Raw genomic sequence first — 26,959 nt, forward strand, 5'->3', positions numbered from 1 at the left:
CGGACCCCGCCCCGCGGCGGCCGCCACGTTCCCCGCTCCGCCGCGCGCGCGTCACGGCGGGGCGGGGCCCGCGCCGCCCAATCGGAGCGCTCCGCGACGGCCGCCGCGGGTCGGCGCCGGCCAATGGGCGCGCGCCGGGGGGCGGGCGCTGTGCCCATGGCAACGGGCGCGGGGCCGCGGCGGGGCTGTCGCACCGAGCCCGGCCGGAGCCGCAGCCGCAGCGCGCCCGCCGGAGCCCCCGCCGTGTGCCCGCCGCCAGCCCGCACCTCGCCCTTGAGAAGCGCCGGCTCCTCTCCTGCCGCAGCGGGACCCGAAGGTAGCGCCGCCCGTCGCAGTGCCCCCGGCGGCGGCGCGGGCGGAGGCCTGGCGGCGGGGCAGCCGCTGTCAGGGTCGCGGCGGGACGCGGGGGTCGCGGCGCGCTCCCGTCGCCCAGGCTGGGGCCGGGGGGTGGCGGTGGAGTCGCGGGGCTCGGGGTGCCGGGCGGGAGCGGGGCGCAGCCGAAGTTTTCCCGCCGGGAAGGCGGCTCCAGCTGTGGGGGGTGTGTGCCCGTGTCCCCCCCGGTCGCCCCCCGTCCGGGCCGCGGCTGTGCGGGAGGTGACGGCGAGCGGCGGAGCGCCGGCGGGAAGGAAAGCGAGCGGCGGCTGCTGCGACAGCGGCAGAAATGTGGAGTGGCTCGTAATTGCACAACCGCAGGGAAAACTTGGGCAGGAGACTGGACGGGTTTCACTAGGGAGGGCACAGCTCTTGAGCGTTCCTGTCTAGAGTCGGAGAACGGTTTGGGTTGGAAGGACCTTGAAGAGCATCTCGTGCCATGAGCAGGGACACCTTCCACTAGAGCGGGCTGCTCTGAGCCCCATCCAACGGGGCCTTGACCCCTGCCAGAAGTGGGGCATGCACAGCTTCATGCACAGTTCTCTTGGCAGCCTGTGCCAGTGCCTCACCACCCTCCCAGGAAAGAAATTTTTTCTAATATCTAAACTAAAGCTGCTCTCTTTCAGTTTGAAGCTATTCCCTGTTACTACATGCTCTTTTAAATAGTCACTCTTCATCTTTCCTGAAGGCTGCTTTTAGGTAGTGAAAAGCCTTCTCTTTTCCAAGCTGAACAATCCCAACTCTCTCAGCCTTTCCTTGTAGGAGAGGTGCTCCATCCTCTGATCAACTTGGTGGCCTCCTCTGGACTGATTCCTTCCTCTGCTGGGCCCCCAGAGCTGAGCACATCTTTCTGTGCTGTTACTCTGGTACCCCTGGAGGAGCTCTGGAAGGTACTCCAGTGCCAGGCTGGCTGCTGCACTCAGATATAATTCCAAAAGTGGATATGGCTGTAGAGAGGTGATGTTTTCTGCTGAAATGAACATGGCTAAGGCTTTCAAAAGAGATTGCATTTGGCAACATTATTTAGTAAGCCTGTAGGAGAAAAAAACTTTCATTGATTGACTTACAAGTATTCGCTATGGGAAGATAATATCCAGTAGTTTCTACATGAAACCATCACAGTATCAACAGTGAGGTGCCTGTGCACCCATGGTATCAAGTTCAGTGTGGAGGTCTGTGGTTTTTTTGTCATTTTGTTTTCTCTCAGTTTCAAGAGAAGTCCTGTAGCTGACTCAATATTGGTGCACTTCTACTCTGAATTCTGAAGTGACTGTCCCTGTCGACCAAACAAAGCAGCACAGGGAAGATTCCTACTGTAGAGACTGGATAGGAGCCACTCAAAGACTTTGAGACCAGATTTTGTTGTAGCTTTTATGGACCTCTGAAGCCCACATTTCTGTGAGCACTTCAGATCCTGTTATGTGTCTCATTGTCATTTACTACACAAGGATCTTGCACAGTCACAGTGCTACATCCACCATGGACCACAGATTACATTCAGTGCCTCCTAACTGTCATCATCTATTTTCCCTTGCTTCTGTAATCCCCGGGATGGTAGCAGTATTTTGTTTCAGAATAAAAAGGATAATTCTATTTGAAAAAATAACATAAGTTTAAACAAATTGTGTTGATGTAGAGCAATGTGAATCTCATTCAGTTCTAACCAAGACAAACAAAGAAAAAGGGGAAATAAAATTATAAATTTAAATTGCCTTTTGGGTCTGCTTAAAACTTACATTAGCAGGTGGATGCAAAGGCATCTGATGTAAGTTTGTTATCACGCTGCCTGAGACACCATTATTTGGTGTCTGAAATTGTATTCAGAAAACCCCACTGGGCAAATGAAACCAAGCAACAACAACAATAATAATTATTTTTTAATAACGCTAAGTTATTAAAAAAAGTCTTCATACCTTGGCTCTGCAGGACTGGTAGTGCTGCTGACATAAACTTTCTGTTCATATAAGCCAAATTAAAGATTTTCTGTCAAAAGCTGTCCCCCCCCCCCCCATTATACATACCTAACTGAAATTGCAGCCATGAAAGTGGAGAGCAATAGTTCTCTCAGGCAGTAAAAGATGTAGAATATATTGACTTAACTGTCAGAGGTGTGGAAATATTGACGCAGGAGTTTCAGAGCTGTGCTGACTAAACAAATGCGCTTTACATAAGAAAGATAAAATCATTCACTGGTAAGTTAGAAGCCGCTATCAGGGCTTCCTGTGACTTGAACTCCTGTGTGGAGGTGTTTGATCCAGTGAGGCATTGTGCTCCCAGTATTGATTGCTCAGTAAGCAGCTAAGATTCCCCTGAAGCTGCTGTCAGATGCGTCGCAGACACGAGCCTTTTGCACAGGGGTGTGCTTTTATGTAGGGAGAGGCATGACCAGGTGCTAGTGCCAAACCAAATGAAATCAGTCAAAAGTCATGTTCCTTTCAGTAGTTTTTGCTCTATGTGTGTGATTTGACAGTTGGGAGAGCAAAAGAAACTGCATTTCATTAGAGCAATTTAAATCAAATTCAGTTGTAAATATTGTTCTTCATCATAGGTAATTCAGGAGAAGTGTAGAGCCTTTTCATGACTGCATTTCTCCTGCTAATCTTTATAAAAGTAGAATGTGATGTTGACATGTGTTTTTGTTTCTAAGCAAGTAGAAATCAATGGGAATTAGCAAATTGTGAACATAAATCCCCTTAGACATTGGTCTTTAAGTGCCTAAATATTTTTAAATCTGGCTCCACATCATTAGATCTAGATTTATTCTGGATAACTACTTTGTATTTTTTTTTCAAAGGGGGAAAAAGGTACCATGCCCTCCTAGGGCATTCAAGGCTTACTTTAGCATCATCACTTGTTGACTAGAGCAAATTACATATTGTTAGAATAATTGAAACACTTTTTGGTTTGAGTTAGAGTTTAAGCTAATTCATTGTTTGCGTGTAGTAGCACATTTGAGATTGCTTTTTACGTCAGCACTGACAGTATTGGCATTTGCATTTATGAAAAATGAATTTATGAGACTCCAGGTGTACTGTTGCATTATGTTCTGTGTGGGAACTGAAATTAGAGTGCAGGAAGCTATAGTTGTAGCAGTAATTTTTTTTAGATTTCTTTTTGAAGCTGATAAGATTTTTAAAAAGCCTACATTGAATTCAGTACAAGTTTTTGCTTGACTATTGGCTTCATAAATCTTTTTCTGAGGCAACCTTGTTGCAAAGAATTAATAAAACCAAGCAAGTTGCTTTGAAAAACAAGGCTAATATTTGAACATTCTTCGTTAGTAAGGTAACTTTGTAGACAGAGGTATTTCCTTTTTTGAAGCAAGGACAGGGAAATTCCTTGGAGGCAGGTAATATTATAAAGATGTATATGGATTTGTGTGTGCACACAGGTCTTTAAATTATGAACCATTAGCATTGCAACAAGAAGAAAAGTCTTCAGACTTAGGACAGAGCTGAGCACGTGTGCATCAGTCATACAATTTGCTTCTATGCCATCTTTCTTTCTGGACATAGTTGTGTTGCTCCGTGATATTATCCTATGCTATGTGTGGTTTGAAGATAAAATTGCTCTTTCCCACTCGAGCATTCATAGTTTGTGTTACTATTGGATGACTCATTTAATAAAACAGCTGAAGTGCATTTTTTAAAAGGAGGTTCTTTCAGCAAATGTTGTACTAGGCACAGTTGAGGCATGCTGTGTTTTCTGGGAAGCTGAAAAAAAGCAGCTGTTCCTTCAGCCAGCTTTTAGTTGTAAAGAGAATTAAGCAGCTCGAGTGTAGTGAAAAGGTAACAAGTACAACTCAAAAGAATTTAAGTCAAGTAAACAGGATGGGAAAAAAAAGATTCAGCTGCCTTTATGTACTTGAATAATACTGTTTAATAAAGAACTATTTCCATGCAAGATTAAAGTGCTTCTTGAAAAAATAAGGAAGGTCTCCTGGTGCAGAGAACTGAGTGGGATGTGCTCTAACAAAAGATTAGGACAGCATGGCCAGTGTGAAACCTGTTGGATATTGGCCAGGAAAAAAAGCAACATCTGAATCATACAGTTAGTGAGCAGCATTGACAGAAGAGAAAAGAAAAATACTTGAAGGGTAATGAAGCTTTAGATATATAATTATATAGCAATAATAGCTGGTTTATAATAGTTAATAGCTTGCACATTAACTTCTCAATGGATCAGTTTTCATTTGGGAAGGGTGCAGGTGTTTCTGTGTTTGGAACATTCACTTGTATGGGGAAAACTATTGCAGCTTGTAGCCATTTCCCTTTGCGTGTCATTTCCTGCTCGTGTCTTCAAGGGGCAAACCCAGTGTGGGGACTGGTGGCCAAGTGGAGAGACCCCCTTACCACAGCCAGAGGTGTATAGCTTAACAGAGTGAGTGCAAACAGGTTTTTCCACTTGCTTCTCAAAATTGCTGCCACATGTCAGCTGTGCTTATGCCAGATTAACTCATTGGACTAAGAGTGTGAGGAAGATGCATTAACTCTTGATTCATGAACTTTCATACCTTGCTTAAGGTATGATAGCTTAGGGTGTCTGTGCAGCAAGTGCTTCTGGAAAAGACTGGGAGGAACTAATACTGGTGTTTCCAAACACAATATGGCAGAAGAATAATCTGTTTCTGCCTAATTTCAAACATTTCATGTAGTTTTTTTAGGGTTCTGTAAGTGGATCAATGAATAGATTTGCAAATAAATTTTAAAGAAATGGAAAAGGCCCATTGAATTAAACATTTCCTGTTTAAACTGTGATACATGGACAGGTTTATTGCTGTTTCAGAGAGGTGAAAACAGATTGAAGATGGTAGGTGACTGGAGCAGATTGATGAGGAAATACTCTACATTTCATTCCAGTACTGAGGGTGGAATATTCTTAGAAAAATAAAAATCAGTAGATATATTTTATCTATTTCTTGGCTTGCTTTTTATTTTTTAAATTCAGCACTGCGTGTGAAGATTGTTTATTTCTCCAGTGTACAGCATAAAAATAGAAAGTCACATTATGGTCATGACTGTAGAGAACATTACTGTTATCCTGCACATCTGCACTGTGTCTCACACAGGTTTAATTACTTCCATATCAGATAGAGCAGGCATATGTGAAATCTGTGAGTGGGTAGGTTTATTGTGTATTGTGTGAGTCCAGATTTATGTTTTCATTGCCAATCACGGTACACATGGGTTTGGCAAGTGCAAATGTGCAATGTGACATTTACAGTGTGGTGCTGTCTTGCATCATAACCATCCCCCTGTGTTTCTACATGTGCAGACACTGCATCCTGATTTTGCTGTATCATTTTGCCTATCTCAGTTTTAGAAACTTTAACATTGGGTGTAACTTCTTTAAAAAATGCTTGTGCTTTGCTGGGAAGGTGATGGAGATACCAGTACCTGCATGATGCTGATTTCTGGGCAATGGGTGCCAAATTAATGAAAAGTAATTTTGGGGTTTGTATTATAACACCTGGCAGCTGTATAAAGTAGGTGTTTAGCAGTTTGTGTTACTGTTGCTAGAACAAACTTTAGAAGTAGCATTTTGAAGTTACCTCTCAAAGCCTGTAGCTCTTTATAATTCAAATGTTTAATCCTGTTTCACTAATGTTGATAGGAATTTGTGATTAATCAAGATTGCTGACAGGCAGCCTGCAGCTTTTATTTTCCAGTTGTATTTTTCTGTTCATGCAAGTACATTGGTGGCTCTGTTTTCTGCTGACTGTGTCATTCTTTTAGCTCTCACTGTGTTTTTTGAAATACTTGGAGAAGTTATTTTTCCTTTTCCCTGAAAGCTTAGGATATTGGCTTTGCTTATAAACTACAGTATTTGTCAATTCTAGAGCACTACTTTTATGATTAGTTCTCTTTATGTACGACAAGTGGGAATGTTTGTTTATCCCTCTTGTAAAGATAAGCTTGATTTCTGATACCAGCAGATTACAGTTATGCTACCTTTACATCTAGGTGGGCTGCCTGTCTTTGACTAGAATCTCTTAATTTCCAGATGACAGTTGTAACATTAGCTCTCTCCATCTGTCTTTGATAAAGTAGTGAGCTGGGCAGATCCATAACAGCTTATATTTCTATTAAAGCTTATAGAAGTAAGAAGACTAGTAATAATAATAATAATATAATCCACATGGCAAGGCAGGGGGGTGTATGCTGTGCATTAGGTACTGCTGTTGGCAGTGGGCAAAGTGACCCTGCTCCTCTTCTGCAGCACCCTCTGTGATTGCTCACGTGGTGGCTCTAGTACAGAAGAAAGCCACATTCCTGACATGGATGCACTCTAAATGCCTGGGAAGGGGTGGGCATCCAGGAATGGGTTTTCAAAAGTCCAGAACTCTTAAAAGCAGCTGGTAGCGGGCTGAGAGTGGAATGAACTTGCTTGGAAGAACAGAAAGGGGAACCCCCACTTTTCTTCTCATCCAGCTTTTTCTCACTCTTCCCTACAGTTGCCGAATTTGAGAATTGTGCTGAGTTTTTCTGGCAGGTGATTAATGTTAGATTTTGCAATGGGCCTGGTTTCTCTCTTTTAGTACACGTCAGAGTAGAAGGTGCCCAGTGACTCAGGTGACACTGGCACACTCTAAAGGCTGACTCATGTCTTAGTCACCTGCTTTTCTTAAGAAAATTTCGATGAGTATAATCTTGGACTAGTAGATACCTAAATACAGTAACTCTGTCTTCACTAGGTAATTGTTTTTTATTCTAATAAATGTATTTCCAATTTACTTGTTACATCATAGTTGGGTTCCTCAAAATAGTGTGGGAATTGCTGTGTTAGGAATAGTTGTCTGTAAAGTCAGCTGTGATGATAGAGATACTGTTTACTTACCCATTTTGGAGATTCCTCTGCTTTTAATTCTTCCCAGTATGTGTGAAATGTTTTGGCTTGTTTTATCAAAAAAGCTACAATAAAAACATCTACTGCACAACCTCAAGCAAAACTGCCTGATGAAGTCTTCTGAGCAGCCTATTACATCAAATAGATATGAAGAACATACTGTGTTATCATCCAGCCTTTCCCATTATGTAAGACAGCATGTAATTACAATGCTTAAAAAAACCACCCCATTGCCCGTGAGCACAAATTCCACGGAATGTCAGCAGAGCCAGTGGGACTTAGTTTGATTAGGCCTTTTGATAGATTAACTCTGCTGACTGCTGCAGCAGTACTTCAGGATGATACAGCTCCAGTTGCCCAGCCCAAATCTGGAGGTGACTAGTGCTCCCTCACATGGGGTTTGGCAGACCAGCATGGTTACTGATATCTCAGTTGTTTCAGCTCAGCATGGACATTTTATCTATCAGTGCTCCTCAGGAGCAAGGAAAAGGTCTGAAAAATCCAAATGTGCCACTCTTCAACCTAAACTGGCAATCCTTGTCTGCACAATTGTTCGTGTTACTAGAAGCTGTAGGTCAGGAGCTTTAAGAGATGTCTTCAAAATGGATCGAAGATCAGGTGTCATTGTTGGAAGTTTTGGCTTTAGCACTTGCCCTAGGGAAAGATTGAGTCAATGCCAGACCTGTGAGAAGCATCTGAGTTTCTGGCTTTCTCTGCTTCCCTGCCATCACCTGATGGGCTTCAGCATGCTCATTTCCTAGCCTCATAATGATTTTCTAAAACACTGTTTACACACCTTGCATAACTAGAGCAGTGTATAATAATATTAAATTATCTTTATTACTATAATTTTGTATATATGAAAATATTTTGGTTGGAAAAATATCCATCTCTCAGGTTCCAGATTTTTAGTATTATCAGAGGGCTACACTGTTTTAAAGTGAATACTTCAAACATACATAACCTTGCAAAAAGTGTTTTGCAAAATGCTGAGAGTGGGTACATATATATATAATTGTTATATACTTGATAAGTATTTTGGGGTTTATTAGGTTTGTTTCACATGCATTTCCTAGACTTGAAGTATGCTTATATCCTTACACTTAGAAATTACTAGACAGCCCCATTCATACTCTGCAAGAACTTCAACGAGGTGGGTTTTTGTTTTACCTGTAGTACCAAGAACGACTCTCAGTCTTGACATCTACATCAAGATTAGGAGACTTGAAGACCTAGTATTTGTTAGTTATTATCATCATCATCATCTCCTGTGATTAAATGCTGTTGAAATTACAAACATAGGCACAGCATTTATACAACAATATTCTGTAATTTAAAACCCCCAACATACTGGAACTTTGGCATTTTTAAAAGCAGTGGTGAATCACTAACCCTTTCACTCCTCAGCTTTGTAAGTCCCTGCAAGCCAAGAGTTTGTGCAGAGGTATAGAAATGAACTTACCAGTTCCAGCAAATCAGTCTGGGTCTGGTTTCTCTGTGTTTGTTTGCTTGTTTTAATGGCATAACCTAGGCAAGGCTAGTCAGATTCCTGAGTCTGACAGTAATGCTGACATCCAATTTCACATGCTCAATGTGGCAGCAGCAATAGCAGGCTATCCCATCTGGTAATGATCAGGTATTACTTATTTTTAAAAATGCAAGTAACAGGTATTTGCAGAGCATAATCCATTTAGGCTCCTTTTGCTGAAAACGTGATTAAGAAAAAACAGTTTGAAAGAATTTACAGAATTTTTTGTAATTCTTGAGCTTTTGACATATAAAATGATAGATAGGTGGATATACTTTTATCTCCAGCTACTTCCTCATCCTCAACAAAATAAATAATATCTCTACACATCTTGAATGCATTTTTTTCTTTTTTTTAATAGGAGTGCTTTTATTTTCCTAGCAGTTGAATAAGGGGGGGATAAAGGATGTCAACAATGCTACATATTAAGTGTATACATTATCAACATTTATTGCCATAGTAAAGGGCAGCTTAACCGAAGCAAAAGCAATGCGTCTCTGTCAAGTACCAGATCATGCAGTCAGGAAAACTGGCACTGACACCATAATTAGTTTGTCCCTCTCTCCTCTTCCCCTAAAAAGAGATTTGTTGGTGGTGGACATAAATACTTTTGACAGAATTCCTCGCATGACTTGCTAAAGCACTTGTACAGAAATTCCTCTTGTAGCAGGTGTACTTTTGATTTATTTGACTGCATGTTTCTTCAATATTATGTCTTTTTCTTTGGCATATCTAAGCTAATTTTAGACAGTCTTCAACTGGCAACTTTCACCTTCTAGGAGGTGATTTATATTACCAATGTAACACTGGAGTTTGCACAAACTTCCAGTAGAATATCCATAGATAGTGGAGTGTCACAATCTGAACTGGCCAGATTGTCCCAAGAAAGAGCCTGACTTGCTGTCAGATGCAGGATTGCCATCATTACTTTCTTAGCTGGATTCCCTGTATTCACTCTTATCTAATTATTCCATTTTACCAGCTTCTGAATGAATTATTTTCAACCAAGTTTGATAGAGGGGAAGAAGACAAAGGTCAAGAACTCAAATTGCTCAGTGTTCATCAAATTATGTGTGAGTTAGCTCCACCTAAGACACTAAAGAAAGGGTGAGGAAAACCATCTTAATAAAGCCCCGGCCTCAGCAACAATTTCAGGTCATGTGAATACCACTTTTTAGGAATCTCTACCCACCTGAAATACGGATATAACATGGATTGTAAAATATTCTTCCTGCAAATAAATTTTGGAGGGGATCTTGGCTCCAAATTAGGCAAAATATTTCAGTGTTGAAACATAAAATCCACTGGCAATGCTACACTGAATGTCCCTAAATGATCTTTAGGAGTTGTCCAATAAATTCAGCAAAGGCATGATCCAAGTAGGAATATCAGTATTAGTTATGTGAGACTTGAACATCCTAAATAGGTGTTGCCATCTGTTATTGATAATACCTCAGCAGGTTACAAACTCCTATTTACATCTTAGGTTTGGCACACAAGTGGAAGCCAATCTGTTTGCCTAAGAATGGCCTTCAAAAATTAAAGCTTTATTACTTGGAGTTTTGTGTTCCTTGAGAGCAGGGCATTGTAAGGAAAGTGGGTTTTTACAGGTATCTATGTAGGAATGTAAAATATTTTGCTCAGTACAGCAGGTTTACATGATGTATGCTAATTTTTGTGACCTGGTCTCATTTCAGATGAAGAGGTTATCTGTCCTGCCCCAGCAGTGTCTTCTGCTGATGACATGTCTCCTAATGGCCTTGGAAGCTGTACCTATAGACATAGATAAGACAAAAGTCAAAGCAGAAGGCCATGTAGAAGGAGAAAAGGTAGAAAATCCAGTAAGTATAAAGAAAGTGATCTCTGATTAAGTGCTTCTCCTAATTGTTAGTAATCTGGATATAGCAAACTCCTTTAGAAGGAAACTGGTATTTCCCAGTATTGTCAGTGTGTGTGCCATCTACTATAGGGATGTCCTGTTTAAATTTACTTTTTTTTTTTTTTTTTTCAATGAGCTGCTAAAGGTGAGGTGGTGCATGGAAGGAATTCCCAGCTTACAACAGGAAGCACATAACTGTTCTGTGGGGGGATAGAATAGAGATGGTATAGAAAGTAATCTTACCCCTAAAGGAGTTGCAGCTGGGCCAATTATCAAAAATGAGGAGAAGGCCTAACTTCAACAGGCCACAGCTGTAACTAATAAGAACAACAGGAGCCATAAAAGAGTGGGTTGGTTTGTTAAGAGAACACGCCCTGAAGCAGGAAGGGAACTGGAGTCAGTCGGTTACCTGGTGAGAGAGGAAGGGTGTGCTCGGAGGAGCTGCTCACCAGAAAACACCGAAAAGGGACGAAACTTTTGTAATAAAGACATGATAATATAAAAATTCCTGTTACATATATGCATATATGACAGCACTGTTCCACTGAGATTTACTTCAAGTGTTTGGGTGATGCCCTAGGAAATGCCACTCACTGATCCCAGTTCAGTGTTTCAGATAGAAAAGTAACAAATGAATTGCACTGTTGTAAAAAAAGCCACACATTAACATGACAGATGCTTGTGTTTTACAAGAATTCCTAATCACCTTTCTCCTCTGCCTTGTCAGTTGCTGAAACAAATGGATCATAAATTGCTATAGGGCAATGATGCAAATCTGAAAACACAAAGATATGTAAGACAGCATAGTGCCTGTGTTGCTAAGATTGGACTGTCAGTTTAATAACTGTATTTAAACCAAACAATTGTTTGTAAGTGTAGTCTTTCCTCAATTTCCCTTTTTTTTTTCCTTGAAGGATACAGGACTTTATTATGATGAATATCTCAGGCAAGTAATAGATGTCTTGGAAACTGATAAGCATTTCAGGGAGAAACTCCAGACTGCTGACATAGAAGAAATAAAGGTTGGTTTGAAAAAAAGAGTTAAATTGAGGTTAATTAAATCCATAATCATGTATGTTGTATTCTTTATTCCTGTGGCTTTTGTGCATTGCCCCTTCAGTATCTGGAAATTTAGGAAGGGATGAGTAGGAAACAGCCTAAAGTGGCAGACTCAAGGAGGAGATCCTGCCTTTTGTGTTTCCTTTAATCCCTCATGTTGCTGTTAGCAGCTTGTGGTATCTTTTCCTTCTGTGCTGTATCTAGGGTCAGCCTTGGAGATTCCTCTCCATTTCCAGGTTCTTGCAATACACATTGGTGGCTGCTGCTGCCTTGTACCTGCCCTCAAGCCTAACAGCCCTCCTTGAGAGGGTGAGGCACTTTATGTGCTCCTCACAGTTCTTCTGAACTCTGTTTAGAATATTTGATCAAGAAATTTGTCACAAATGTTATTAGGCATTGCTCCTTCAAGGTTATGGTCTGGCTCTTTGAAGGAGCAAGATACTTAGAAATTCTCTGTTTCCATAATCATAGGCATAAAAATTTTGAATCTGCTCTTTGAAAAAATGTTGAGATTCTTACAGTGTGGGCTACAGTATTGCCAGAGACTGCCATTAGTCTGCTGTCCTGCAGTTTATGTCTAATGGGAATCCTAAAGGCTTCTTTCTTCCAGTGTTAATGCATGACTTTGTTTTTTGACAGAGTGGAAAGCTAAGCAGAGAGCTGGATTTAGTAAGCCACCATGTGAGAACACGGCTTGATGAACTAAAAAGACAAGAGGTAGCAAGATTAAGAATGTTAATTAAAGCTAAAATGGATTCTGTTCAAGGTAAGACTACAGAATTTATTTAGGTGAGTTAACAGATGGAATTGAGTTAGAGAAATGTCAAAGTCCAGCAGTTGTGCATTGTTTGTTGTCACCAGTAATGACTAAACTGAGAGTAAGTGTCCTTTCTGAGCTGGCCTGGAGCCATTACAGACCTGTCTTTATAGGAAACCGGAGAGAAGAGAAAAGCCATCTCTGTTTTATAAATAACTAAACTTGTTAGTTGGTGGATTTTTCAGATACTTCTACCTCTTATTTTTAACTTATTTTTGTAATGCATCAGTTCATAGATTGCTCACAGAGAACCAGTAACATAGTAAGACTGTGTTTAAGAGAAAACTATGACACAGTATTTCATATTCTTAGGGGGTAGAAAATTGATTTTTTTGGTATTTTATTATTGTAAAGATCTTTGCAAGTTTTTGAGAGGGATCCCAAGGAATTGAATACATAATGCATCAAGTAAAATACTCCTAGAATTAGGATTTGTCTTAGCAGGCTAAGCTAATTTAGATGTGGCAAAAAATTGTTTCTGGGGATGTTGTTCCTATTGCAGACAAGCAGTCCAGTGACATCATGGTGACATTCACAGCTAGGTGACATTCACAGCTAGGTGACAGCAGCTAATGATACCTGGGTGTGTACATTGTTGTTTTAAGTATTGTGAAGTTTAATGGACTGATTACCTCTGCCCCTCTCTACCTTCATAAATCAATAGTAACTAACAGAGCATGCTTTAGAAAAAATTCCTCTCAACACCTCAGATCTTACAGTGTAAATGTGAGATCCTACATTTGGGAGCAGATTATTGCAGTTCAGAATATTCGGATGGGTACTAAGATATAAAAATCCTTTTCAAAGTTTATAGTCAGCTTTGCCCATGAGTGCTTCACATCATATACAAGTATGGCCAGATTAACTGTAAAATACAGCTGCATCTACACACCTGGACAACTTCTTGGAATATGCACAAAGAGCATTAAAATAGCAACAGGCAGAGTGGTTTGATTTCCTTTTATTTGCTCTTGTAATCTTTTCCCTATAACACCACTTAGTATCTTAGTCTTCTGTCTGATCTACAAAAAGAAAAAAAAAAGGGCACACAAACCCCTCCTCTTTTTTTCATCACAGCTGGATCAGGTTTAAAAAACTCCAGACAACTAGACCTGAGATTATATTCAGCATAAATTCAGTCCTCATCCAGATGTGTTTTTAAACATTTTCACCAATATCCTACTTGACTGATCAGTACAGGCCAGAAGAATGTTAGGAGTTCAGTCTCAGATCATACAGTAATGTGGCAAAGAAATAGTGTCAAATAGAATTAATCTTTTCCCTTAAATGTGAAAAATGGAGAAAAATGGGTTTGGGGGCTGGTTTTTTTAGTGTTTGTTGGTTTTTCTTAAGTCTATTACTACACTTCTGAAAATGTTTCAAACACAAACAAAGGCACATATATTTAAACAGAAATTATGATCTCACCAGGGAGGAATGATGGCTGAAATCTGCCCTGGCCAGTGTTTGCTGTTTTGTGTTAATACAAACACGGCATTGACTGTAAAGCAAATAGTTTGTAAAAGAGCAGTATATCCAAAAATGTGTTTTCCAATTTGTTTTTAAACAAATAAAATATTCTTTGCTAAGCCATCTAGTAAAAGCTTGTCACAACTGTTGTACTTAACATGTCAAAGCATAAGAGAGTAGCATTAGTGTTCAGAGACCATGGTAACAGCTAGAGAAGCTGTGGTAGAAATGTGTGTAGTTTTAGTGCATTGTGTGTTGATATTGGTGGGTACCACTCCTGTCACAAGGAAGAGAAAATGTTTCTACCTTTTAGACATAAGACCTGACTCTCCACTGTCTTGCACCTCTCTTTTTTCTACAAATGAAGTTTAAATATCTGCTTATTTGATTTGATACACGTTTACACCATATTGTACATAAATTTTTGGCCAGATGTGTCATTTGCAAAATGTCCAGGGCAGTCCCTGTGCAGGAAAAATGCAGGTTCTTAGCCTAGGTATAGCAAAATGTCAATTATCTCATTTATATAAAAGAGAATAAAATATATTTTTTTAGTTTGTAAAGCTCAAATTGATCATACTTTCTCTTGCTGAAACAGAGCTGTAATCTGTGCATGTAAAATGATTGGGTGCAATGCAGCACTGACCCATCAGAAGGAATGTAGTGCAAATTACCATAAAGTTTATCAACCTGCTCCGGGAAAAGCAACTTTAAAAATGTTACTGTAGTTTCCTCCAACAATGAAAAAATTATTCAGTCCTCAGGGAACCTCAGGTACTTACAAGGCATAAGCTCCCATATGAAAGACTTCTTGATTTTTCTGGATTTCAAATTAAAATTAATGTTTTACATGTATACCTTGTTCTTCCAGACACTGGTATAGACCACCAGGCTCTCCTTAAGCAGTTTGAGCACCTGAACCATCAGAATCCTGACACCTTTGAACCTAAAGACTTGGATATGCTGATCAAAGCAGTGAGTGCCAGATAGGAAATGCTGTGGGAGTTGGGGTTTTAATTTTTATGTTTTTTACCTCTGATAAAGGGAAGTCCTTTCCTATATACCACATTCCATAAATAATATGCAGTTTTTATTTTCAGAGAAAAGTCAGTTGTCTCCATGCACACCTGAAAACTGTTGCCAGTGTGCATGATGCAAGAGTCTATAAATTTTGGGATGTCACCTTAACAAGACTTAACATATGCCAGTACAAGCAACTCTGGGAGTAAACCATACCTTTCTGAGAGCCTTTAAATTAAATATAACTGAGATAGGGGTGCATTTTTCCCAAATGTTTTTTTTCTGATTTCTGTTTCTAAATGATATAGGACTCTAACAGATAGATGTAAATAATCATCCCTAGCCTAGCCATATGAATTTTGGGATCTCCTGTATATACATCAAGCTGCAAAACCACAGCAGAGTAGAATTTGAGATAGCAATATTAGAGGTTGCTTGTACTGGGCATGGCATTCAGTGTCTGTTCAGCAGATTCAGTGTCAGTCACAGGTGTGTGGGGTTTGTTGATGGGGATGCAGTTAAACTGAGCAGGACATGCCTTTTTTCAACTGCTAGAGAAAAATAGACTTCCCGGGGGAAAAATGTCTCAGATATGCTTTAGAGAGCACTGCATGTCTGACATGAGAATTGGAACAATTTTTCATACTTTCAAAACAAATTGAAAGATAAAATCTTCCAAGGGTAAAAAAATTACACAGACATTATCTCCATTTTCTGTAGAATTGTTTTTATAGAGATATTACAGTTTTTCTAAACATTTCTGAACATCTCTTCTGTGAAAATTCTGGTTGGCTTGGAGAAGCATACCCTTAACAGGGCAATTCTTTTTTTATTACATATTTTATTGTTTTGTCTTCTCATTTCTCAACTAAGATACTGACAGGGTGTAATGGATACTTAAGGGGGTCTTAGATTTGGAATTGTTTTTTAAAACATACAGTGAATCTGAAAAGTAAAATGTAAATAATGGAGAGACAGTATCAGGTGTAAACATGTTACTTTGAAAAGCACTACCACAACATCCTTTAATACCTTGGCCTGTATGAAAATGCCCCAGCTTTATACAAGAACTTGTCAGAAATTCTCCTCTCATACCCTTTCTCTCCATTTAAATGTTTGGGGCTTTTTAATTTAATCTATATTAAGCTGCTGCAAACTAATTCCAATTATTAATGAAGGCACTTTTGTCATTAAATTGTAGGATAAACTACAAATGTTCTTATTCTGAAATGATCAAGGAGTTAATGGTACTGTTAGTGTAGGACTTGATTAACTTGAGTTCATTTATTACTCACTGATGAGAAAGGACGCCTTGAAGCCTGCTTACAGCACCACGTAATTGCAAAAATTGTCCAACAGATGAACCATTAGAAATTAACTTCTGTGAAAATGTCCAAGGGAGGAGAGATACTTCTGCATCACTGTCATGTGAAAGGAAGCCCCAGCCAGTCTGCCCTGAATGGCAACATGGCCAGCCTTGCCCACAGATCTGAACAATACAGTGGTTTTAATGTCAGATTATGTTACATAATCATCTGTCTGCATGTATCCCTATTTTTAGGCTACAAGTGACCTGGAAAACTATGATAAGACTCGCCATGAGGAGTTTAAGAAGTACGAGATGATGAAAGAACACGAGAGGAGAGAGTATTTGAAAACACTGGATGAAGAAAAGAGGAAGAGAGAAGAATCCAAATTTGAGGAGATGAAGAAAAAACATGGAGATCACCCTAAAGTTCACCATCCTGTAAGGCCTATTCTTACTTGACTGAGTGTGAGCTTTCCTTTCCAGAGAGTAAAAGCTAATACACAGGAGGGTGTATTTGGTTTGTTCTCATCATTTGCCTCCTCCTACTGACATGGGCACACTGCTGAGAGCATGACAAACCCCACTGTATAAACTCCCATTCTTTCTGTGCAGATGTCTTATTTGCTGCCAGAATTCTTACATAGGCACTGAAATTCATAAGGAAGAAGCCAGAACAGTGTTCAAAAGTGTAGGTATGCCTGGCCTGCAAGGAACTGCATCCCAGTACATTTGCTCTAGGAAAGGCAAAATGATTCAGCTCCCTTCAGCTATTGTTTCTAGATGGGTCTGTGTGGCCATGACTGATTATTACAGGTGCTCCTTTCCACAAAATATGCATTTCCTTTACACTCCCTCTTTCCCTGGGCCTTTCTGTCTAATGAAAGTATTAGACTTGACCAAAAGGGAAGGAAAGAAAATGCCACTGATTCCATTTGCCACATGACTAATCAGCAAATAAAGCAAACCTTTCAGAGAAACCATAATGCAGAGGTAATGCAGGGAAATGACACTAAATTGTCTTTTGAATAGTTTTTCTTTGTAACCAATCTATAGGGAAGCAAAGATCAACTGAAAGAGGTGTGGGAAGAAGCAGATGGACTAGATCCTAATGAATTTGACCCCAAAACATTTTTCAAATTGCACGGTAAGAGGTTTAGTTTTAATTTCATGAACAAGTGAAGTGACTTTGTTACATTCTGCTGAGGACAAGTTTGTCATATGTTAGGATGAAGTCTTACACCTCAAGCAACTTGGTTGAATCTGAATAGTACAGAGGAGAAAATATTTGTTGCTGTTTATAAATGTCATGCAACATTTTAAATGGAGTTTAAAATTTAAAAACAGAGTTTTGTTGAACTACTCCTAAAACCATTCAGCAAAACCCAGTAGGGATTCCTTAGGGAAGTATGGTTACTTAGAGGGCTGTCCAAATCTGTAACTTTTCTTGCATAGTGGGTACTGGGAATAAATCCTCAGAGATTTGTGTAGGGGCAAAACCTGCTTTTTCATCATCTCTGCAGAAATGTACCAGGTGCCCCTAATCTTTGGAGTGGTCATAGAAGGGCCAAGGATCTTCAGAAATTGTAATATTCCCTTGATAAAACAAAACCCCTCTAATCCTGCCTCTAGATTTCTGAGGAATGGGCAGCTAGAAACAACAAGCAGTAGCAGAGAAAAGGTTACATCTCAATGAACACCTTGCTTTACTTCTGATGATGTCACAAAGGAACTTTATGTTCTGATATTGTTAAATGCTTCACCATAAAGTGCCCCTAAGTAGATCCTGCCTGGCACTAGGCTACAAAGGGTTGAATAGCCCACAGAATTTGACTAATCTCAAAGATGATGATTTAGATAAAGAGAAGTGTTCTAGTTTGAGTCTAAACTTCTATCTCAGTTTATAACTTATATAGTAAGCATGTATTATAAAATCATAGAATGGTTTGGGTCCTTAATGATCATCTTTATGGGACCTTAATGATCATCTAGTTATAGTTACTAAATCTTATCTCTTCTTTCTAGAAGGAGATTTTGAAAGATAGCTTTCTGAATTTTTTTGGTAGCTTGTTTGTGCAAAACCTACCAAAACAGAAACAGCTGAAATCACCTGTTGCCTTAGGGCTTAGTATATAGAAAACTTTGAAGCAATTACACAAAAATACTGGATAATAATTTTAAGTGGGTATTTTCTTTTCATTTCACAGGTAGTGTAACAGTAGTCAGAGCACAATTGTAGGATAAAAGATGGATCATTAATTATCAAGTATTCTCCTCTCTACACTTGTCATGAAAAGTCATCTTACACATATCTGCATGTTTATGTAGATTTTCATGTAATTCTTTAAGTTTTTAAGGAGTCATATTGTCAGTTAAAGTTCATCTGCAGAATCTTGTTGCTTGCTCTTGAGTCTAATTACAAATTTAGTGGTTAAATGGGGACAGCTTGTTCTCAGCAATATTTTTTGGCAGTTGCAGTCTGCGCAATCCTGTGGTGACCTATTTCAGTTTGCTAATCTACAAAGTAGAGAGGTTGCTTCAGACTTGTCCAACCAACCAAAAGTGACACTCCAGCCAATGCCTGCTAAAAGCCTAAACAGTAGGAACAACCTCTGTAACCAGCTTCTTGTTAAATGTGTACACTGATCATAACTTAACTCTTGGACATCTATTAGGTGTATGACTTTCTATTTGTATTTTTAAAACTTCTTTTTGTAGATGTCAATAATGATGGTTTCCTGGATGAGCAAGAATTAGAAGCCCTATTTACTAAAGAGGTAAAAAAATTATCTTCTATCAGTAAGGGGTTACAGGGGTGTCTGTTTTTCCCAAGTATATCTGGGGCCTTTGGACTACAAAATAGAGTATTCATGCCAAGTTTCATGCATCCTTAATGTGTCTACAGAAGTGTAAAAAGCAGGCAAAATAAAGTAGTTGAAGTATAGGAGTCAGACATCAGAAATCTAGTGCTCATGTGTTTTTCTGCCTCAGGCTTGCTGGAGATTCTATAACTAATCTGCAGGATAGGTATTACCTGTGTAAATTGCAATGTAGAGAGCTGCTCTCCCTAGATGCAGCCTGATAAAGGTTCTGAAGCTGGGCACCTGTGCTGAATCAATGTTCATCAACAAGTCTGATTAGAAAAAGGGTCACAGTTGTGTGCCTTGGCTCAGGGACAGCACTGTAGAAATGGCTACAGAAATTGGATATATTTTGTGTCTGGCTAGTTTGAAGCACATGTACATCTGATAAAGTAGACAGGCTCTTAGTTTCTTTAAGCCGTGGTTTGTTGTCTGAAAATTTAACTCTGGTACAATAATTTGTCATAATCTCCTTCACTACAATGAAGATACAGTGCAGTCCTTTTTGACAGATGTCTCACTGTTTTATAGTTTTATAGTGTTAAAACTGATCGTCTGGGGCCTTAAAATTACCTGTGGCTGGGCAAGTGAATTCAGTGCCTGAGAAAGCCAAGGAGTAGCACATAAGCATGAACTCTCCAGAAAGACATTGCGCAAGAAGAGAAGTGAACCATTAAATTTGGCACTGAATTTGTCTTGTGATACTCTGAATGCTTATGGGGTCAGCTGCATGCCCTGGTGAAAAAGCCACTCTCTCCCATTCCAGAAACCACGTGGAACCTCTGCCTGCTTTGAATCAAATGTAGGATCAGACTTTGCACACTGAGGTCAACTTGACTGCAACATCCACAGCACTGAATTGTAACAGACCACATGAATTAACTGAAAACTTCATTCTTAGGAAAGAAAGGCTCACTTGTTGCTTAAATACTGTGCTGAAAGAGGAAAATTGCACACACAGAGAACATCTCTCACCACTTTTCCAGATATGCTCTGCCATTTGAATGAGCAGCCTTTTCTTCAAACTAACATGTACTCATTTTAAATTTCAGTTAGAAAAAGTTTATGATCCCAAGAATGAAGAAGATGACATGGTTGAAATGGAAGAAGAAAGGCTGAGAATGAGAGAACATGTAATGAATGAGGTGGGGGCTGATTCCCTTCTGTGCTCAAAAAATTCAGTTCTCCTAACATGAAATGTTGTCCAAGTGCAGCAGAAAGGGATGGCCTGTCACACTGAGAGCTGCTTGTGCTGGGATTATGCCAAGTTACAGTTCTCAAACCCTGTCCCTGTATTCTGATGTAATGCCTGCTGACTAGTTTTCGTTTAAGGAGTTCCAGAGAAGGGATTGTTCTGGAGCCTTGGTTGTTTGCAGATATGGAGATTCAACAGAAATTCCTTGTGAGTTTCGTGTCAAACAAGGAAGACTCTAAGTGTGCTTTGGCACTTGGCAGATGAGTAAGATTTAGGTGTGAGAAGAGGGAGTAGAGCAATGTCTTCTTTCATATCACTCAGCTTTGTCCTTTTAAAGAGGGGCTCGGAGCTCAGCCATCACCTGTGACAGTGAAAACCTTCACTGGGTCTGATGGGTTCTCAGCTCGGGAGACACAGGAGTGGAAAGGGGGTGTTTTGAACCACTGTGTTTTCCACCCATAATATTTCTGTATTCCTTAAACTTGAGGAACAGAACAAGCCTGGTCATCTATTAGTCATAAAGGCAAGCATTTCCTCCCTTCCCCTTAAAGGATTCCAGCACAATTCAGTTGGGTGGGATTTTTGTTTTTCAAAACCTCCCCCTCCAACCGTGGAGATAATTTTGTAACTGTGAGTCAGAGTAGTTACCAGAAAGCTACAAAATATCTTTCTCAAAAAAAAATCATACATTCCACTATTAGTGTTTGGACTGTGAGCACAAGTGTTTCCAATAAAGCCAGTGAATTTTGAAGTAAAATGTCAGGATTTACTTTATAGTTCTATTTTTGTTAGGATACATAAGCTTTTGAGAGGAGTTTACAGAAAATGTTGTGGGCACTCCCTCGAAAATGGGACATAAAAAAAATTAAAAATGGCTATATTTGATTGATGAAATAAAAACATTAGCTTCTCCAAAACCTGTCCTTTAGCTTGAGCCTAATTTTTTGCTTCAAATAGGTTGACATCAACAAGGACCGGCTAGTGACTTTGGAAGAGTTCCTGCGAGCTACAGAGAAAAAGGAATTTTTGGAGCCGGATAGCTGGGAGGTAATGAAAATGTGGTCCAAGTACAACATGCAGCACCATTACCAGCACTTGGAGCAGGAAACCAAACGGCATGTCTGTGACCTTTGGTTTTTTTTCAGCTCTGCTTTGGTATGTGTGTCGTTAAGCCCCTCAGCTGAAGGTAGCATTCAGCTGCCTAAATGTAATGCAGATGTGAATTCCACAAACGGAAAAGGTCTGGCGCCACCCCGGGGATTCGGAAAGAGCTTTTCACACGTGCTTTTCAAATGGAAATGCACATTTTGTTTATGAATCACTTCAAAGGGAAGATAAGAGCTCAGCTGGAAGAAAGAGGATATTTTTCTCCTACATCTAAATCCGTAGTAGAGCTTTGTTGAGAAAATAGCTGAGAAATTACTGTTTTGCTGTTTTCATTGAGTGTACACGGTGTCATGTCTCACTATTTTGTTCTGAGGGTTTTATTAGTGAACCGTGCAAGAATTTCAGTAAGAAAATAATAACCCCACCCCCCATGCTTTCCTAGCTAAGTATTCATGCTTGTATGTATTTTCTTGCAGACACTAGATCAACAGCAGCTCTTCACTGAGGACGAGCTGAAGGAATTTGAAAATCACATTTCCCAGCAGGAAGATGAACTCAGAAAGAAGGCAGAAGAACTTCAGAAACAGAAGGAAGAGCTACAGAGGCAGCACGATCAGCTTCAGGCTCAGAAACAAGAGCTTCAGCAGGTACATGTGTGAGGACAGCATATATCTGTTTTCCTCTTTTCTCTCTCCTAATGGCTCTTCACAATTCCCAGCTCTGGAGATTTACCTTGATTTCTCTTAGGAGTCCCAGCTGAATTCTAAACTAATGGTACCACAGCAAAACATATTCTGGTGTTCCAAATTAAAGCAACTCAGCACTATACCCACTAAGAAAGACCTTACATAACTGCAACATTTGGTTTAGGTGTATTCACTCATGTCACATCAGAAAAGCTGGGAAATTCAAGTTTTTGAACTGCTGTATTTTATTTTTCTCCAGGTTGTAAAACAGATGGAACAAAAGAAACTACAGCAAGGAAGTCCTCCTGCAGGACCAGGTGGAGAACTGAAAATCCAACCCCGTATGTGTCTTCCTGTGCATATACACAAACTTGAAAATAAGATTTGCAATGTAAAAGTCATTACCTCCATATTTTCTGTTAAGTTAATAATTTTAATGCAGCTTTAATGACCTCTGGAGCGATGTTCACTAATCTGTTTTTCAGAGGGAAGTAAGTACTAAGTACTCCTGAAATCTCACTGCTTGTAAGTCCATGAATCCAGAGTCCTAAAAGGAGGCATCCAGTTGGCAGAGAAGGAGAATTGTGTTGTATTAGTCTGAAATACTGAGATCTAGAGCATCCAGGGAAGAACAGGGACATACAAAAGACAAGGTCCTGTGATCTATGGCTGCATTGCAGTCTCAGGCTGCAGAACAAATCAAAGCATTTAAAATCCTTCGTGGCCAATTTACCAGCAACTGGATGTAGCATAACACAAGAAGCTAGCCTTGGGCAGTATGAATGACCAATTGCTTCAACACCCTCAGGAGAAGGCAGTGGCATAATAAATCACTGCATTTCATCACTGGTGGCAGCAAAAGTCAGGTATATATTAGCACTTCTTATCCATAGAAGATTGCCCAAGTTTCCTTTGTGCTTTAAAGGAGCTCTGCTGCCCCAAGCATCCTAAAATAGCCTTTTCTTGAAGGCTGAAACTATGCTGGCTTTATTGGCTTCCATGTTCCTGTGCTGACACGATCAGTGAAGCTCAAGAACTTCTTGACATTAATCTCAAATATAAGTTTCAGATCTACCTAGGCAGCTTTCTGAGTACTAGGAGCTCTTAACTGCTCCTGCAGGGCCAACAGTGGGATTTCAAACCTCAGGAGCTGTGTTCAGTGATGACAGCTTACCTTGTTGGGTACCCTGAAATTCTGCTCACTCAGTTCTGTGAAGGGAAGTGATGAGATTTCAGAACCTATTTCATTCTGCCTTTTATTTGCTTTGAAACTGCCTGGAGGTAACTTCATTTTATGATCCTTCATTCCAAGGGCCTAAATTCCCCTCACCTTCAGTAAAACCAGTGTGTAATTGCAGATGATACATCTTTCAGTACTGGCAATATCGTAGCAGATGCTGTTCTGAACACATTTATTCTTTTATGTTACATCATTCTGTAAAGTCATTTAATTAGGTGTCATGAGAATTCATTACATTAGCCAGAACTGGTCACTACTCATTCACTGAATCAAGGATGTCCAAGTAGGTGCTACTTTAAAATCTGTAGGCCACGGGAGCTACAGATTATTACAAAGAGTAATTTGAGGAAAAAAAAAATCCAGAAACGGAGCTGCATGTTCTGAAATCTTTATCAAACTATGAAAATTAGTATTACTCAAATGTAGGCAAAGAGATGGCATTGTAAGTACTGATGCGGTGAGGAGTAACATAAGGAGCAAGTTGTTAATTATTTCTTTTCCAAGCTTCCCATATTGGAATTAAAGGTCTCAAAAAAAAAACATGATTTATTTTAGAAAGAACAATGTGTTATGTGAGAATATTTCACAGAAAGCAGAACCAACTTGTAATCTAAGAGGCAACACTGACTAATAGTGCAGTCTGTTGGGTCTCAATCCCAAAAACTCTTGATTCCACTTAGAAACCAGAGAATAGAAGGTTTTGTTTGAGTGTCCCTATGCTAGAAACTTTCATTTAGAGAATTTTCCCATTTGGGGCCAATTTACTGGGATGTTACAAAGGGTTCTTTTCTTGTTTTCCAGCTGCTGAACACAAAGCTGCAGATGCACCACAACACCCAGCAGGAGGAGATCAGCCTTTACCACCAGGACACATCCAAGAACCAGCTGTCAGAACTGACCCTTAACCACTTGTGCCTCAACTTTATAGCATCTTTATTATTTGGGGTGGGAGGGGTGGGGGGGACAGGAAATCAGAGTGAAACATGAACTTTCTCCCTCAGACTGTAAAATCATCAGGAAGGTTAGAGATGAAGTATCAGTAAGATTTGATTTTTAAGTTAAATTAATTTTCTCTCAAATGCATTGGTAAGAAACACAAGGGGATCATGTAGAGGCTATAACAGAGATGGAAATTAAGGAAGCCATTAATACTAAAGGTTTTTATGGCCAGGGGACTGAGCTGTTGAACTCTCCCCTCACAAAGAAGGGGGAGATGTCTGCCATTCTGTGTTTAGGCATGAATCAGGATCTTCTCAGAGAGGAAACAGGGAACAGGCCTGGATGTTAAGTTAGGTCTAGTTTGATGTAGAAACTCTTTCCAGAAATGCTGAAAAGCAAAAAGATGGGGAAACAAAGACCATAGATAAAGGCCTATTTCCAGCACTACCAAACCCTTTCTCTTTGAGACCAAATAAAAAAGAAATTTCTTAATCACAAAAAATTTGCACTTTGTAAAATTTAAACACAGCAAAGAATTATGTGGAACAGTGAATATTTTTCATGTTTACAGAAACCTAAGAATTTCACTGAAAGCCTTCAGAAGGAATACTGTGCTTGTGTACTGATCTGAACCGTCCTCCTTGTTGAGATGAATTCTGTGTAGCAGTTGAAAGCTCAACTGGCCCTTGGGACAGCACTTCTGTCCCCATTTCTTTCATCAGATGCCAGCTGATCTCAAAATTTTGCATGTTATTAAGTAAGCTTTTTCTGTTAATGAAAATATTGTGCAAAACAGAACAAGACTCGCTGTCTTTTTCTGTGCAATTGTCCTACCTCCTACAATAAAATCAGATTTTTCAAAGTGCACCATGTGCTTCAGAGAGCTCTTCTCAGACATGAATCTGGGATTTGTTAGAGATCTCACTGTTGACTCTTAACGAGTCTTTCAGCAGTTGGTCTAAGGTTCAGAAGTGTCCTAAGCCAGGGGTGCTGCTTGATTGTATTTTTTTGGTATTGAACCAGGATAGTCCCTTGTATTGCAAGCCAAGATTTTACTAGAGTAAGTTGATTTTCATGTCAGTTTTATTATAATGCTGAAAAGTTCTGCCAGTGTCCCTGCTTCTCATTCATTTCAAACTGAAACTATCCTAAAGTGTAAACCCTGTGTGGATTTCCTTGTTTGCTTGGGTTTTTGTGGTTGTTTTTTTGTTTGTTTTGTTTTTTAAACCCGGATTGTTCTGATTGTATAACGCTGCCTTTGAAAGGATGCACACACCTCTGCCTGCATCCTTTACATTTCCTTCCTGTTCTGTGGCTAACTGCTGACAATGGCATTAAAAGAGATTTTGGGACTTGAGCAAAGAAACAGAAGTATGTCTCTGTTAGAGAAAGATGTTCCTTTCAGAATAAGACTTGAATATTTTAGGCAAACTCAAAAAACCAGAGGGCAATTGCTAACATTTTGTATTGACATTTGGGAAATTTCTCACTCTGAAGAGCTTTGTTTGACGGAAGCCAGGCACATTCCTTCCATGCTCAAGGCTTCTTTCATCAGACCTGGGCATATTCATGTTCTGCACACAATGCAGCAGAACTCACTGCCAGAACAGATTAGCTTACCTTATCTATTTTATCCTGTTGTCATGTTGCATTTTCTTAATTTATACCACTCAATTTGACTTATTTCACCTTTTCTTTTTGTTCTTTATGGAAGTAGATGAAATTTTTAGTTTGCAAAACTGATGTCGCCACTGTTTGTCATTTCTATGCAATTGTAAAACAGTTTCATTTTGTCTTTGTCTGGAGACTAAAATATCTTTCAACAGCCTCATCTGTCTGCAGTGAGGCCCAGACATAGTTATAGCTCCATGAACTTTCTCTGGGCACAGCTCTGGCTTTGGGGTTGCAGCCTGATAATGGGTAACAGGGTGAGGAGGGAAACAAAGAGGGAATTATTCAAATGCCATGGCAAAGGCTAGGGGAAATCTTACTGTGTTTTCCCCATCTCACGTGAAAGTTTACAGAGGACAAGGATGCAGCCACAGATGTTTGTAGAGATTCAAGGACTGGAACCTTTGGTGTGAAGGCATTTCTACCAAACAAATCATTCCTTCAGGCTACTTCTGCCTCCTGAGATGCCATTACATGTCACAATAGCTTTGTAATGTCATGCTCAAGCTTCAGTTTCAGTGCAGCCTCTTACATTTGATTGTAAGGTCCTGACTCTGCTGTTGGCAATTGTCCCCCTTATCCCATTTACTTGGAAACATCCAGAGCTTTGTAAAGAATTGTTGCAACTTGGGAAGTGGAAAGTTATAACCACAGAGAAATAAGGGACTGGAATATCATGGGCACAAGTGCTTATGCCTATATTCTGCTTTTCATTTAGGAGGTGATTACAACAAAACTGTATCTAACTTTATACAGACACCAGTTCCACCACAAAGATGCAGAGATTCAGTTTTGTACTCAGCTGGGGTGTTGGTAGGAGGATGAAGGGGTAAAATTTGGTTAATGTTGTACAAATTCATATCTCTGGTGCAATATATGTAAAAAAAAAAAAAAAAAAAGCCCCACTCTGTACTTTGTATAGATTAGTTTTTAACTGGATTAAACTGAAACTCAGCACAGTGA

The 26,959-nt window shown here is 39.8% G+C and overlaps 1 protein-coding gene across 2 annotated transcripts; it reads left to right on the top strand.

Moving 5' to 3' along the window:
* The first annotated feature begins 143 nt into the window (after positions 1-143).
* NUCB2 (nucleobindin 2) lies at positions 144-26,959 on the top strand. 2 transcript variants are annotated; one of them, XM_038138522.1, is made up of 13 exons: positions 144-316; positions 10,444-10,587; positions 11,540-11,647; positions 12,324-12,450; positions 14,843-14,946; positions 16,553-16,738; positions 17,354-17,444; positions 19,016-19,074; positions 20,211-20,303; positions 21,311-21,400; positions 21,937-22,107; positions 22,406-22,487; positions 24,188-26,959. In XM_038138522.1, the coding sequence occupies exons 2-13, from the start codon at positions 10,444-10,446 to the stop codon at positions 24,289-24,291; spliced, it is 1,359 nt and encodes a 452-aa protein (XP_037994450.1). In that variant the 5' UTR covers positions 144-316; the 3' UTR covers positions 24,292-26,959. The 2 variants fall into 2 exon arrangements, with proteins under 2 accessions (XP_037994450.1, XP_037994449.1); XM_038138521.1 differs by lacking the exon at positions 144-316 and having other exon boundaries at positions 10,405-10,587.

This window comes from Motacilla alba, chromosome 5, assembly GCF_015832195.1.
Source record: "Motacilla alba alba isolate MOTALB_02 chromosome 5, Motacilla_alba_V1.0_pri, whole genome shotgun sequence".
Taxonomy (NCBI): Eukaryota; Metazoa; Chordata; class Aves; order Passeriformes; family Motacillidae; genus Motacilla; species Motacilla alba.